Source organism: Bombina bombina, chromosome 2 (assembly GCF_027579735.1).
Source record: "Bombina bombina isolate aBomBom1 chromosome 2, aBomBom1.pri, whole genome shotgun sequence".
Classification (NCBI taxonomy): domain Eukaryota; kingdom Metazoa; phylum Chordata; class Amphibia; order Anura; family Bombinatoridae; genus Bombina; species Bombina bombina.
In genome coordinates this window covers 927146432-927161640 of record NC_069500.1, presented here as the reverse complement: position 1 = coordinate 927161640, position 15209 = coordinate 927146432, and the positions used below count along the sequence as shown (strand labels likewise).

At 40.3% G+C, this 15209-nt stretch overlaps 1 protein-coding gene across 6 annotated transcripts in view; it reads left to right on the top strand.

Moving 5' to 3' along the window:
- HNRNPD (heterogeneous nuclear ribonucleoprotein D) overlaps positions 1-15209 on the top strand; it is a 119507-nt gene that overhangs the window by 31871 nt on the left and 72427 nt on the right. For 5 of the 6 annotated variants that reach the window (XR_008400700.1, XM_053703352.1, XM_053703349.1 and 2 more), the window contains exons 2-3: positions 306-477; positions 7547-7708. Coding sequence is in view for 5 of the 6 variants with exons in the window: in XM_053703352.1 (XP_053559327.1) it covers positions 306-477; positions 7547-7708 (334 nt within the window). In the remaining variant the exon portion in view is untranslated. The remainder of the gene's footprint in view (positions 1-305; positions 478-7546; positions 7709-15209) is intronic. The other variant, XM_053703351.1, reaches the window with a different exon arrangement.

Here is a 15209-nt window from a genome sequence, read left to right as displayed (position 1 = left end):
GCTACAGTGACGTATATTGTCTGCTATGACTCAGTGTGTGTCGTACAAGCTACAACAAGCTCTCTAAGCTCTTTATATGCCCCCATTAATTGTAGCTTTTTACTATAACATTTTTTTGTTAATACAAGTATATTGCTTCCATTAAAAACAGAAATGAAATCATGCAGGCTTCAATTTTGATTGTTGTCCTCTTAACACCAGGAGAATATATATATTATATGAGTATCATCATGAGAGATATTTTGCTTTTGACATGCATGTTTTATATAACGTTTTAGTTATGTTGTCTTAATACGTTGTTTAAGCAGGAAAATGTTTATTGGAGGCCTAAGCTGGGACACAACAAAGAAGGATCTGAAGGATTACTTTTCAAAATTTGGAGAGGTGGTAGACTGCACCCTGAAGTTGGATCCTCTCACCGGTCGTTCACGTGGTTTTGGTTTTGTGCTATTCAAAGAAGTTGCAGGTGTTGATAAGGTAAGTTCAGGCTCATTTGACAGTCTAAAAGGTTAAAACTTCAGATATAAAAAATGTGTTTACAAAGTGCTACAGTGTTAGCTGCAATGTGTTAAAGTGCTATTGTGCTATGTGCTAGGAAAGTGCTAAGATAACACTTTCCTAGCACATAGTAGCACAATAACACTTTGCATCTAACACTGTAGCACTTTGTAAACACTACATATTGTCTCGCAATCAACAGTCCTTTATTATATTTTGTCACGCCTTGTTTTACATTCTTACGAATAGTTTTTAAGGTACTTGATTATTAATAGAATTTATCTCCTTGACCTCTAACCTCCTAGTTTACACACGTAGTACTAATTAATTTTATGATTTACGTATTTTAATTGTGAACTTATTTCCCCAACGCACTTTAGCCCACTCTATGAGGCACTCCTTCCTTTCACCAATTGTTATATTTAGAACAATTTTGTTAGGTAATCGTTTACTAATAGTGAGCTTGTGCGTTTTCCGTTTGGCGCTGTTCACTATACTCCCCTCTTCTACATCATGTTGGCAACTTAAGTTGTAGTTTGTCTTTGAGCATGGGCAAAACTGACTCCTTTTTTTTTTTTTTATCTATTATTCACTTAATAGTTAACCAGCTCATTTTTTAGAAGTTTTGACATCAAGCTTATCTAAAAACCCTTGTAGGGCTGTGACAGGAAGTAATGGACACTGCACAAAAAATGGAAATATAAGGTAAAACATAATTTAAAATGGTGAATACATACTGCAATGGTTTCTATTAAGTAGAAACCACTGCATAGTTTTTTTTTTAATTATAAATATAGAACGATGAAACAGACTGTTTCATATCCCTTTAGCATACTAGAGAAGTTACATCTCAAAGTAGAGAGAAACAACTTTTCTTTCATGTAATTAGCAAGAGTCCATGAGCTAGTGACGTATGGGATATACATTCCTACCAGGAGGGGCAAAGTTTCCCAAACCTCAAAATGCCTATAAATACACCCCTCACCACACCCACAAATCAGTTTTACAACCTTTGCCTCCTGTGGAGGTGGTGAAGTAAGTTTGTGCTAGATTCTACGTTGATATGCGCTCCGCAGCAGGTTGGAGCCCGGTTTTCCTCTCAGCGTGCAGTGAATGTCAGAGGGATGTGAAGAGAGTATTGCCTATTTGAATTCAATGATCTCCTTCTACGGGGTCTATTTCATAGGTTCTCTGTTATCGGTCGTAGAGATTCATCTCTTACCTCCCTTTTCAGATTGACGATATACTCTTATATACCATTACCTCTACTGATTCTCGTTTCAGTACTGGTTTGGCTTTCTACTACATGTAGATGAGTGTCCTGGGGTAAGTAAGTCTTATTTTTGTGACACTCTAAGCTATGGTTGGGCACTTTTTATATAAAGTTCTAAATAATTGTGTTTAAACATTTATTTGCCTTGATTCAGGATGTTCAACATTCCTTATTTCAGACAGTCAGTTTCATTATATGAGATAATGCATTTGAATAATCAATTTTTTTCTTACCTTTAAAATTTGACTTTTTTTCCTGTGGGCTGTTAGGCTCGCGGGGGCTGAAAATGCTTCATTTTATTGCGTCATTTTTGGCGCTGACTTTTTTTGGCGCAAAAAATTATTTATTTCCAGCGTCGTTCTTGTCACCGGAAGTTGCGTCATTTTTTACGTTTTTGCTCCAGAAGTGTCGGCGTTACCGGATGTGGCGTCATTTTTGGCGCTAAAAAGCATTTAGGCGCCAAATAATGTGGGCGTCTTTTTTGGCACTAAAAAATATGGGCGTCATTATTGTCTCCACATTATTTAAGTCTTATTGTTTATTTGCTTCTGGTTGCTAGAAGCTTGTTCACTGGCGTTTTTTCCCATTCCTGAAACTGTCATTTAAGGAATTTGATCAATTTTGCTTTATATGTTGTTTTTTCTATTACATATTGTAAGATGTCTCAGTTGGACCCTGAATCAGAAGATACTTCTGGAAAATCGTTGCCTGATGTTGGATCTACCAAAGTTAAGTGTATTTGCTGTAAACTTGTGGTATCTGTTCCTCCAGCTGTTGTTTGTAATGAATGTCATGACAAACTTGTTAATGCAGATAATATTTCCTTTAGTAATGTTCCATTACCTGTTGCTGTTCAATCAACATCTAATACCCAGAGTGTTCCTGTTAACATAAGAGATTTTGTTTCTAAATCCATTAAGAAGGCTATGTCTGTTATTCCTCCTTCTAGTAAACGGAAAAGGTCTTTTAAAACTTCTCATTTTTCAGATGAATTTTTAAATGAACATCATCATTCTGATTCTGATAATGATTCCTCTGGTTCAGAGGATTCAGTTTCAGAGGTTGATGCTGATAAATCTTCATATTTATTCAAAATGGAATTTATTCGTTCTTTACTTAAAGAAGTCTTAATTGCATTAGAGAGAGAGGAATCTGGTCCTCTTGATACTAAATCTAAACGTTTAAATAAGGTTTTTAAATCTCCTGTAGTTATTCCAGAAGTTTTTCCTGTCCCTGATGCTATTTCTGAAGTAATTTCCAGGGAATTGAATAATTTGGGTAATTCATTCACTCCTTCTAAACGTTTTAAGCAATTATATCCTGTGCCAGCTGACAGATTAGAGTTTTGGGACAAAATCCCTAAGGTTGATGGGGCTATCTCTACTCTTGCTAAACGTACTACTATTCCTACGGCAGATAGTACTTCCTTTAAGGATCCTTTAGATAGGAAAATTGAATTCTTTCTAAGAAAAGCTTACTTATGTTCAGGTAATCTTCTTAGACCTGCTATATCTTTAGCGGATGTTGCTGCAGCTTCAACTTTTTGGTTGGAAGCTTTAGCGCAACAAGTATCAGATCATAATTCTCATAGCATTGTTAATCTTCTTCAACATGCTAATAATTTTATTTGTGATGCCATCTTTGATATCATCAGGGTTGATGTCAGGTATATGTCTATAGCTATTTTAGCTAGAAGAGCTTTGTGGCTTAAAATTTGGAATGCTGATATGTCTTCTAAGTCAACTTTGCTTTCCCTTTCTTTCCAGGGTAATAAATTATTTGGTTCACAGTTGGATTCTATTATTTCAACTGTTACTGGAGGGAAAGGAACTTTTTTACCACAGGATAAAAAATCTAAAGGTAAATTTAGGTCTACTAATTGTTTTCGTTCCTTTCGTCACAATAAGGAACAAAAGCCTGATCCTTCCCCTACAGGAGCAGTATCAGTTTGGAAACCATCTCCAGTCTGGAATAAATCCAAGCCTTTTAGAAAGCCAAAGCCAGCTCCCAAGTCAACATGAAGGTGCGGCCCTCATTCCAGCTCAGCTGGTAGGGGGCAGATTACGATTTTTCAAAGAAATTTGGATCAATTCAATTCACAATCTTTGGATTCAGAACATTGTTTCACAAGGGTACAGAATAGGCTTCAAGATAAGGCCTCCTGCAAGAAGATTTTTTCTTTCCCGTGTCCCAGTAAATCCAGTGAAGGCTCAAGCATTTCTGAAATGTGTTTCAGATCTAGAGTTGGCTGGAGTAATTATCCCCGTTCCAGTTCTGGAACAGGGGCTGGGGTTTTACTCAAATCTTTTCATTGTACCAAAGAAGGAGAATTCCTTCAGACCAGTTCTGGATTTAAAAATATTGAATCATTATGTAAGGATACCAACATTCAAAATGGTAACTATAAGGACTATTCTGCCTTTTGTTCAGCAAGGGCATTATATCTCCACAATAGATTTACAGGATGCATATCTGCATATTCCGATTCATCCAGATCACTATCAGTTTCTGAGATTCTCTTTCCTAGACAAGCATTACCAGTTTGTGGCTCTGCCGTTTGGCCTAGCAACAGCTCCAAGGATTTTTACAAAGGTTCTCGGTGCCCTTCTCTCTGTAATCAGAGAACACGGTATTGTGGTATTTCCTTATTTGGACGATATCTTGGTACTTGCTCAGTCTTCACATTTAGCAGAATCTCATACGAATCGACTTGTGTTGTTTCTTCGAGAACATGGTTGGAGGATCAATTTACCAAAAAGTTCATTGATTCCTCAGACAAGGGTAACCTTTTTAGGTTTCCAGATAGATTCAGTGTCCATGACTCTGTCTCTGACAGACAAGAGACGTCTAAAATTGGTTTCAGCTTGTCGAAACCTTCAGTCTCAATCATTCCCTTCGGTAGCCTTATGCATGGAAATTCTAGGTCTTATGACTGCTGCATCGGACGCGATCCCCTTTGCTCGTTTTCACATGCGACCTCTTCAGCTCTGTATGCTGAACCAGTGGTGCAGGGATTATACAAAGATATCTCAATTAATATCTTTAAAACCGATTGTACGACAATCTCTGACGTGGTGGACAGACCACCATCGTTTAGTTCAGGGGGCTTCTTTTGTTCTTCCGACCTGGACTGTGATTTCAACAGATGCAAGTCTGACAGGTTGGGGAGCCGTTTGGGGGTCTCTGACAGCACAAGGGGTTTGGGAATCTCAGGAGGTGAGATTACCAATCAACATTTTGGAACTCCGTGCAATTTTCAGAGCTCTTCAGTCATGGCCTCTTCTAAAGAGAGAGTCGTTCATTTGTTTTCAGACGGACAATGTCACAACCGTGGCATATGTCAATCATCAAGGAGGGACTCACAGTCCTCTGGCTATGAAAGAAGTATCTTGAATACTGGTATGGGCGGTATCCAGCTCCTGTCCAATTTCTGCGGTTCATATCCCAGGTATAGACAATTGGGAAGCAGATTATCTCAGTCGCCAAACGTTACATCCGGGCGAATCGTCTCTTCACCCCGAGGTATTTCTTCAGATTGTTCAAATGTGGGGACTTCCAGAAATAGATCTGATGGCTTCTCATCTAAACAAGAAGCTTCCCAGGTATCTGTCCAGATCCAGGGATCCTCAAGCGGAGGCAGTGGATGCATTGTCGCTTCCTTGGAAGTATCATCCTGCCTATATCTTTCCGCCTCTAGTTCTTCTTCCAAGAGTGATTTCCAAGATTCTAAAGGAGTGCTCGTTTGTTCTGCTGGTGGCTCCAGCATGGCCTCACAGGTTTTGGTATGCCCATCTTGTCCGGATGGCCACTTGCCAACCGTGGACTCTTCCGTTAAGACCAGACCTTCTATCGCAAGGTCCTTTTTTCCATCAGGATCTCAAATCCTTAAATTTGAAGGTATGGAGATTGAACGCTTGATTCTCAGTCATAGAGGTTTCTCTGACTCTGTGATTAATACTATATTACAGGCTAGTAAATCTGTATCTAGGAAGATATATTATCGAGTCTGGAAGATTTACATTTCTTAGTATTTTTCTTGGCATTCTTTTAGAATTCCTAGAATTTTACAGTTTCTTCAGGAAGGTTTGGATAAAGGTTTGTCTGCAAGTTCCTTGAAAGGACAAATCTCTGCTCTTTCTGTTCTTTTTCACAGAAAGATTGCTAGTCTTCCTGATATTCATTGTTTTGTACAAGCTTTGGTTCGTATAAAACCTGTCATTAAGTCAATCTCTCCTCCGTGGAGTTTGAATTTGGTTCTGGGGGCTCTTCAAGCTCCTCCGTTTGAACCTATGCATTCGCTTGACATTAAATTACTTTCTTGGAAAGTTTTGTTTCTTTTGGCCATCTCTTCTGCTAGAAGAGTTTCTGAATTATCTGCTCTTTCTTGTGAGTCTCCTTTTCTGATTTTTCATCAGGATAAGGCGGTGTTGCAAACTTCTTTTAAATTTTTACCTAAGGTTGTGAATTCTAACAATATTAGTAGAGAAATTGTGGTTCCTTCATTGTGTCCTAATCCTAAGAATTCTAAGGAAAAGTCGTTGCATTCTTTGGATGTAGTTAGAGCTTTGAAATATTATGTTGAAGCTACTAAGGATTTCCGAAAGACTTCTAGTCTATTTGTTATCTTTTCCGGTTCTAGGAAAGGACAGAAGGCTTCTGCCATTTCTTTGGCATCTTGGTTAAAATCTTTGATTCATCATGCTTATGTCGGGTAAAACTCCGCCTCAAAGGATTACAGCTCATTCTACTAGGTCAGTTTCTACTTCCTGGGCGTTTAGGAATGAAGCTTTGGTTGATCAGATTTGCAAAGCAGCAACTTGGTCTTCTTTGCATACTTTTACAAAATTCTACCATTTTGATGTGTTTTCTTCTTCTGAAGCAGTTTTTGGTAGAAAAGTACTTCAGGCAGCTGTTTCAGTTTGATTCTTCTGCTTATAATTTCAGTTTTTTTCATTATAAGATTTAAACTTTTTGTTTTGGGTGTGGATTTTTTTCAGCGGAATTGGCTGTCTTTATTTTATCCCTCCCTCTCTAGTGACTCTTGCGTGGAAGATCCACATCTTGGGTAGTCATTATCCCATACGTCACTAGCTCATGGACTCTTGCTAATTACATGAAAGAAAACATAATTTATGTAAGAACTTACCTGATAAATTCATTTCTTTCATATTAGCAAGAGTCCATGAGGCCCACCCCTTTTTTGTGGTGGTTATGATTTTTTTTTGTATAAAGCACAATTATTCCAATTCCTTTTTTTTTTTTATGCTTCGCACTTTTTTCTTATCACCCCACTTCTTGGCTATACGTTAAACTGATTTGTGGGTGTGGTGAGGGGTGTATTTATAGGCATTTTGAGGTTTGGGAAACTTTGCCCCTCCTGGTAGGAATGTATATCCCATACGTCACTAGCTCATGGACTCTTGCTAATATGAAAGAAATGATTTTATCAGGTAAGTTCTTACATAAATTATGTTGTTTTTTTTTTAAGTTTTATTTCTTGCTTCTAAAAGCCAGTGGACCCATTTTAGAAAAGTGTAAAAATAAATATACATCTGTAATGAATAATTCTTTATGAAACAGTTGCATTGTGGCACATGTTCCTTATTTTGGACAACCCTGTCTTAGAGGCACAGAAAACCAAAAAGCCATAATTATTATTTGATGCATTGTCTTCCTTTCCCTTATTTATTTTTCTCCCCTTTTGGTCCCTTTCTCCTATGTGGGTAATGCGGCTAGGACATGGCTTTTAACAAAACACCTTTTATTTTCTAATAGGTGATGGAGCAGAAAGATCACAAACTGAATGGCAAAGTTATCGATCCAAAAAGAGCAAAAGCAATGAAGACAAAAGAGCCAGTCAAGAAGATATTTGTAGGTGGCTTGTCTCCAGACACCCCTGAAGATAAGATAAGGGAATACTTTGCAACTTTTGGGGAGGTACTAGACTTTATTTTTTATGTTACTAAAACACTAATTTATATTAACTCTTTATACTCTTTCCTTGTATATGTCAAGGAATAGCTAACATCCCTTATAGTAAATGCTAATCTTTTAATAGATGTCCCCCATGAAGTGAATCTGCTGCTGCATGAGACGGCAGAGCTTTCAGACAAAGCACCACAACAGTGAATATCATATACCGTGCACTGCTTTGGTCAGATGCCACGTGACACAAAACGTCACACGTGACATCACGATACCCTACTGCACATGCAGTTGCGTATGGACAAAGGCCCTGATGATCGAAAGTGCCACAAGGCAGCAAAATATTCATAGGTGATCCAGAAAAATATTTCAAGCGGCTGACATCAGCGTTTAAGGGCAGCATTGTTGTACTATACATCTCAATGGGTGGCGATGCTGGTGAAATATTCCAAGCAACATCGCCACCGGCATTGGTAAAGTAAAGGATCTGTTTTGCATATATTGCACAACAAAATAAGCATATCGCAGCCTACACTATTAACCCCAAAACTGACATTCTTCACTGCAATAACCTCTATACTACTTAACCCCTAACCTATCAATCCCCACACCAACTCCCGCAATAACTTTTAACCTATTATCCTAACTGCTACAATCTGGCAAAAAAGGTATGCTTTTAAAAGGGCATAGGTGATTTAGATCTTTTGCCAGGAAAAAAATAAATAAAACCTGATACTAAACCAACCCGCCACCCAAATTAAACAGTTTATAAACCCCAAAGTTGGTACTGTCTCCAACATAGGTGTGTCCGGTCCACGGCGTCATCCTTACTTGTAGGATATTCTCTTCCCCAACAGGAAATGGCAAAGAGTCCCAGCAAAGCTGGTCACATGATCCCTCCTAGGCTCCGCCCACCCCAGTCATTCTCTTTGCCGTTGCACAGGTAACATCTCCACGGAGATGGTTAAGAGTTTTTTGGTGTTTAAATGTAGTTTTTATTCTTCAATCAAGTGTTTGTTATTTTAAAATAGTGCTGGTATGTACTATTTACTCTGAAACAGAAAAAAGATGAAGATTTCTGTTTGTAAGAGGAAGATGATTTTAGCAGAAGTTACTAAAATCGATTGCTCTTTCCACACAGGACTGTTGAGATGAAGTAACTTCAGTTGGGGGAAACAGTTGGCAGACTCTTCTGCTTAAGGTATGACTGGCCATATTTCTAACAAGACTATGTAATGCTGGAAGGCTGTCATTTCCCCTTATGGGGACCGGTAAGCCATTTTCTTAGTTAAATAAAAGAATAAAGGGCTTCATAAGGGCTTAAAAAACTGGTAGACATTTTTCTGGGCTAAAACGATTGCTTTGCTAGGCATATTTTGCAGATTCTAACTATTAATGGTTATTATAATCTTGGGGATTGTTTAGAAAAACGGCAGGCACTGTGTTGGACACCTTTTTCAGATGGGGGCCTTTTCTAGTTCTAGACAGAGCCTCATTTTCGCGCCACTAATGCGCAGTTGTTTTTGGAGAGCAAGGCATGCAGATGCATGTGTGAGGAGCTAAGAATCACTGAAAAAGCTTATAGAAGGCATCATTTGGTATCGTATTCCCCTCTGGGCTTGGTTGGGTCTCAGCAAAGCATATAGCTGGGACTGTATAGGGGTTAAATGTAAAAACGGCTCCGGTTCCGTTAATTTAAGGGTTAAAGCTCTGAAATTTGGTGTGCAATACTTTTAATGCTTTAAGACACTGTGGTGAAATTTTGGTGAATTTTGAACAATTCCTTCATACTTTTTCACATATTCAGTAATAAAGTGTTTTCAGTTTGAAATTTAAAGTGACAGTAACGGTTTTATTTTAAAACGTTTTTTGTGCTTTGTTGACAAGTTTAAGCCTGTTTAACATGTCTGTACCATCAGATAAGCTATGTTCTATATGTATGAAAGCCAAGGTGTCTCCCCATTTAAATTTATGTGATAATTGTGCCATAGTGTCCAAACAAAGTAGGGACAGCAATGCCACAGATAATGATATTGCCCAAGATGATTCCTCAAATGAGGGGAGTAAACATGATACTACATCATCCCCTTCTGTGTCTACACCAGTTTTGCCCACACAAGAGGCCCCTAGTACATCTAGTGCGCCAATTCTTATTACCATGCAACAATTAACGGCTGTAATGGATAACTCTATAGCAAACATTTTATCCAAAATGCCTACTTATCAGAGAAAGCGCAATTGCTCTGTTTTAAACACTGAAGAGCAAGAGGACGCTGATGATAACTGTTCTGACATACCCTCACACCAATCTGAAGGGGCCATGAGGGAGGTTTTGTCTGAGGGAGAAATTTCAGATTCAGGAAAAATTTCTCAACAAGCTGAACCTGATGTTGTGACATTTAAATTTAAATTAGAACATCTCCGCGCACTGCTTAAGGAGGTATTATCTACTCTGGATGATTGTGACAATTTGGTCATTCCAGAGAATTTATGTAAGATGGACAAGTTCCTAGAGGTTCCGGTGCCCCCCGACGCTTTTCCTATACCCAAGCGGGTGGCGGACATAGTAAATAAAGAGTGGGAAAGGCCCGGCATACCTTTTGTCCCCCCCCTATATTTAAGAAATTATTTCCTATAGTCGACCCCAGAAAGGACTTATGGCAGACAGTCCCCAAGGTCGAGGGGGCGGTTTCTACTCTAAACAAGCGCACTACTATTCCTATCGAAGATAGTTGTGCTTTCAAAGATCCTATGGATAAAAAATTAGAGGGTTTGCTTAAAAAGATTTTTGTTCAGCAAGGTTACCTTCTACAACCAATTTCATGCATTGTTCCTATCACTACGGCAGCGTGTTTCTGGTTCGAGGAACTAGAAAAGTCGCTCAATAAAGAATCTTCGTATGAGGAGGTTATGGACAGAGTTCAAGCACTTAAATTGGCTAACTCTTTTATTTTAGATGCCGCTTTGCAATTAGCTAGATTAGCGGCGAAAAATTCAGGGTTTGCTATCGTGGCGCGCAGAGCGCTTTGGCTAAAGTCTTGGTCAGCGGATGTGTCTTCCAAGACAAAATTGCTTAACATCCCTTTCAAGGGTAAAACATTATTGGACCTGATTTGAAAGAGATTATTTCAGACATCACTGGGGGAAAGGGCCACGCCCTCCCACAGGATAGGTCTTTTAAGGCTAAAAATAAGCCTAATTTTCGTCCCTGTCGCAGAAACGGACCAGCCTCTAATTCTACATCCTCTAAGCAAGAGGGTAATACTTCACAACCCAAACCAGCCTGGAGACCAATGCAAGGCTGGAACAAGGGTAAGCAGGCCAAGAAGCCTACCACTGCTACCAAAACAGCATGAAGGGATGGCCCCCGATCCGGGAACGGATCTGGTGGGGGGCATACTTTCTCTCTTTGCTCAGGCTTGGGTAAGAGATGTTCAGGATCCTTGGGTGCTAGAAATAGTTTCTCAAGGTTATCTCCTGGAATTCAAGGAACTACCCCCAAGGGGAAGGTTCCACAGGTCTCAATTATCTTCAAACCAAATAAAAAGACAGGCATTCTTACATTGTGTAGAAGACCTGTTAAGGATGGGAGTGATTCATCCAGTTCCAATAAGAGAACAAGGGATGGGTTTTTATTCCAACCTGTTCATAGTTCCCAAAAAAGAGGGAACATTCAGACCAATTTTGGATCTCAAGATCCTAAACAAATTTCTCAAGGTTCCATCGTTCAAAATGGAAACTATTCGAACGATCCTACCTACTATCCAGGAAAATCAATTTATGACTACCGTGGATTTAAAGGATGCGTACCTACATATTCCTATCCACAAGGAACATCATCAGTTCCTAAGGTTCGCTTTTCTGGACAAGCATTACCAGTTTGTGGCACTTCCATTCGGATTAGCCACTGCTCCAAGGATTTTCACAAAGGTACTAGGGTCCCTTCTAGCGTTTCTAAGACCAAGGGGCATTGCAGTAGTACCTTACTTGGACGACATCCTGATTCAAGCGTCGTCTCTGTCAAAAGCAAAGGCTCATACGGACATCGTCCTAGCCTTTCTCAGATCTCACGGATGGAAGGTGAACAAAGAAAAAAGTTCTCTGTCCCCGTCAACAAGAGTTCCCTTCTTGGGAACAATAATAGATTCCTTAGAAATGAGGATTTTTCTGACAGAGGTCAGAAAATCAAAAATTCTAATCTCTTGTCAAGTACTTCATTCTGCTCTTCGTCCTTCCATAGCGCAGTGCATGGAAGTAATAGGATTGATGGTTGCAGCAATGGACATAGTTCCTTTTGCACGAATTCATCTAAGACCATTACAATTGTGTATGCTCAGACAGTGGAATGGGGATTATACAGACTTGTCTCCGACGATTCAAGTAGATCAAAAGACCAGAGATTCACTCCGTTGGTGGCTGACCCTGGACAATCTGTCACAGGGAATGAGCTTCCGCAGACCAGAGTGGGTCATTGTCACGACCGACGCCAGTCTGGTGGGCTGGGGCACGGTCTGGGAACCCCTGAAAGCTCAGGGTCTATGGTCTCGGGAAGAATCTCTTCTCCCGATAAACATTCTGGAACTGAGAGCGATATTCAATGCTCTCAGAGCTTGGCCTCAACTAGCAATGGCCAAATTCATAAGGTTTCAATCAGACAACATGACGACTGTTGCATATATCAATCATCAGGGGGGAACAAGGAGTTCCCTGGCAATGGAAGAAGTGACCAAAATAATTCAATGGGCGGAGGATCACTCCTGCCACTTGTCTGCAATCCACATCCCAGGAGTGGAAAATTGGGAAGCGGATTTTCTGAGTCGTCAGACATTCCATCCGGGGGAGTGGGAACTCCATCCGGAAATCTTTGCCCAAGTAACTCAATTATGGGGCATTCCAGACATGGATCTGATGGCGTCTCGTCAGAACTTCAAGGTTCCTTGCTACGGGTCCAGATCCAGGGATCCCAAGGCGACTCTAGTAGATGCACTAGTAGCACCTTGGACCTTCAACCTAGCTTATGTATTCCCACCGTTTCCTCTCATTCCCAGGCTGGTAGCCAGGATCAATCAGGAGAGGGCTTCGGTGATCTTGATAGCTCCTGCGTGGCCACGCAGGACTTGGTATGCAGACCTGGTTAATATGTCATCGGCTCCACCATGGAAGCTACCTTTGAGACAGGACCTTCTTGTTCAAGGTCCATTCGAACATCCGAATCTGGTTTCCCTCCAACTGACGGCTTGGAGATTGAACGCTTGATTTTATCAAAGTGTGGGTTTTCAGATTCTGTAATAGATACTCTGATTCAGGCTAGAAAGCCTGTAACTAGAAAAATTTACCATAAAATATGGAAAAAATATATCTGTTGGTGTGAATCTAAAGGATTCCCATGGAACAAGATAAGAATTCCTAGGATCCTATCCTTTCTACAAGAAGGTTTGGAGAAAGGATTATCTGCAAGTTCTCTGAAGGGACAGATCTCTGCTTTATCTGTTTTACTTCACAAAAGGCTGGCATCTGTGCCAGATGTTCAAGCATTTGTTCAGGCTCTGGTTAGAATCAAGCCTGTTTACAGACCTTTGACTCCTCCCTGGAGTCTAAATCTAGTTCTTTCAGTTCTTCAAGGGGTTCCGTTTGAACCCTTACATTCCGTAGATATTAAGTTATTATCTTGGAAAGTTTTGTTTTTGGTTGCAATCTCTTCTGCTAGAAGAGTTTCAGAGTTATCTGCTCTGCAGTGTTCTCCGCCCTATCTGGTGTTCCATGCAGATAAGGTGGTTTTGCGTACTAAGCCTGGTTTTCTTCCGAAAGTTGTTTCCAACAAAAATATTAACCAGGAGATAGTTGTACCTTCTTTGTGTCCGAATCCAGTTTCAAAGAAGGAACGTTTGTTACACAATTTGGACGTAGTCCGTGCTCTAAAATTCTATTTAGAGGCTACTAAAGATTTCAGACAAACATCTTCCTTGTTTGTTGTTTATTCTGGTAAAAGGAGAGGTCAAAAAGCGACTTCTACCTCTCTTTCCTTTTGGCTTAAAAGCATTATCCGATTGGCTTATGAGACTGCCGGACGGCAGCCTCCTGAAAGAATCACAGCTCACTCCACTAGGGCTGTGGCTTCCAAATGGGCCTTCAAGAACGAGGCTTCTGTTGACCAGATATGTAAGGCAGCGACTTGGTCTTCACTGCACACTTTTGCCAAATTTTACAAATTTGATACTTTTGCTTCTTCGGAGGCTATTTTTGGGAGAAAGGTTTTGCAAGCTGTGGTGCCTTCCGTTTAGGTGACCTGATTTGCTCCCTCCCTTCATCCGTGTCCTAAAGCTTTGGTATTGGTTCCCACAAGTAAGGATGACGCCGTGGACCGGACACACCAATGTTGGAGAAAACAGAATTTATGCTTACCTGATAAATTACTTTCTCCAACGGTGTGTCCGGTCCACGGCCCGCCCTGGTTTTTTTAATCAGGTCTGATTAATTATTTTCTCTAACTACAGTCACCACGGTATCATATGATTTCTCCTATATATATTTCCTCCTGTCCGTCGGTCGAATGACTGGGGTGGGCGGAGCCTAGGAGGGATCATGTGACCAGCTTTGCTGGGACTCTTTGCCATTTCCTGTAGGGGAAGAGAATATCCCACAAGTAAGGATGACGCCGTGGACCGGACACACCGTTGGAGAAAGTAATTTATCAGGTAAGCATAAATTCTGTTTTCCAAACTTCAATCCGGCTCCTTAGGGGGGCAGCTACGGGTCCATTGCGTTGCTCCTCTGGGCGTCGCTCCTCATCCGATGCTTCTTTTCTTTCCTATGGCATGAAGAGTCCACAATGTCGTTCCAATTACTAGTGGGATATTCCTGGCCAGTAGGAGGAGGCAAAGAGCACCCCAGCAAAGCTGTTAAGTGTAACGTCCCTTACCCATAATCCCCAGTCATTCTCTTTGCCTCTGTCAATGGAGGATGTGCAAAGTTGGTGTCTTAAGATATTTAAAGGGACACTGAACCCAAATTTGTTCTTCCGTGATTCAGATAGAGCATGCAACTTTCTAATTTACTCCTATTTTTCTTCATTCTCTTGCTATCTTTATTTGAAAAAGGCACCTACGCTTTTTTTTTTCTTCTAATGACACGATGAGTCCATGGATCATCTAATTACTATTAGGATATTCACCTCCTGGCCAGCAGGAGGCGGCAAAGAGCACCACAGCAAAGCTGTTAAATATCACCTCCCTTCTATCCAACCCCAGTCATTCTCTTTGCCTACGTTAGTGTAAGGAAGTGGTAAAGTTAGGAGTCTGAAAAGATTCTTCAATCAAGAGTTTATTATATTTGCAGTACTAGTATGTGCTGTTTTTTACTCCAGGGTGTAGCTGTAGTCCATTTCAGTCTCTTCAGTAGAGCATTGGTTGCTTTTAAGCAAAGGGAACTTGTTGGACATAATTCTCACTGTGCCTCCCTCATATTTAAATAAATGTTGCTGCCCTTATTATTATTTTCCACAGGTCAATGTGAG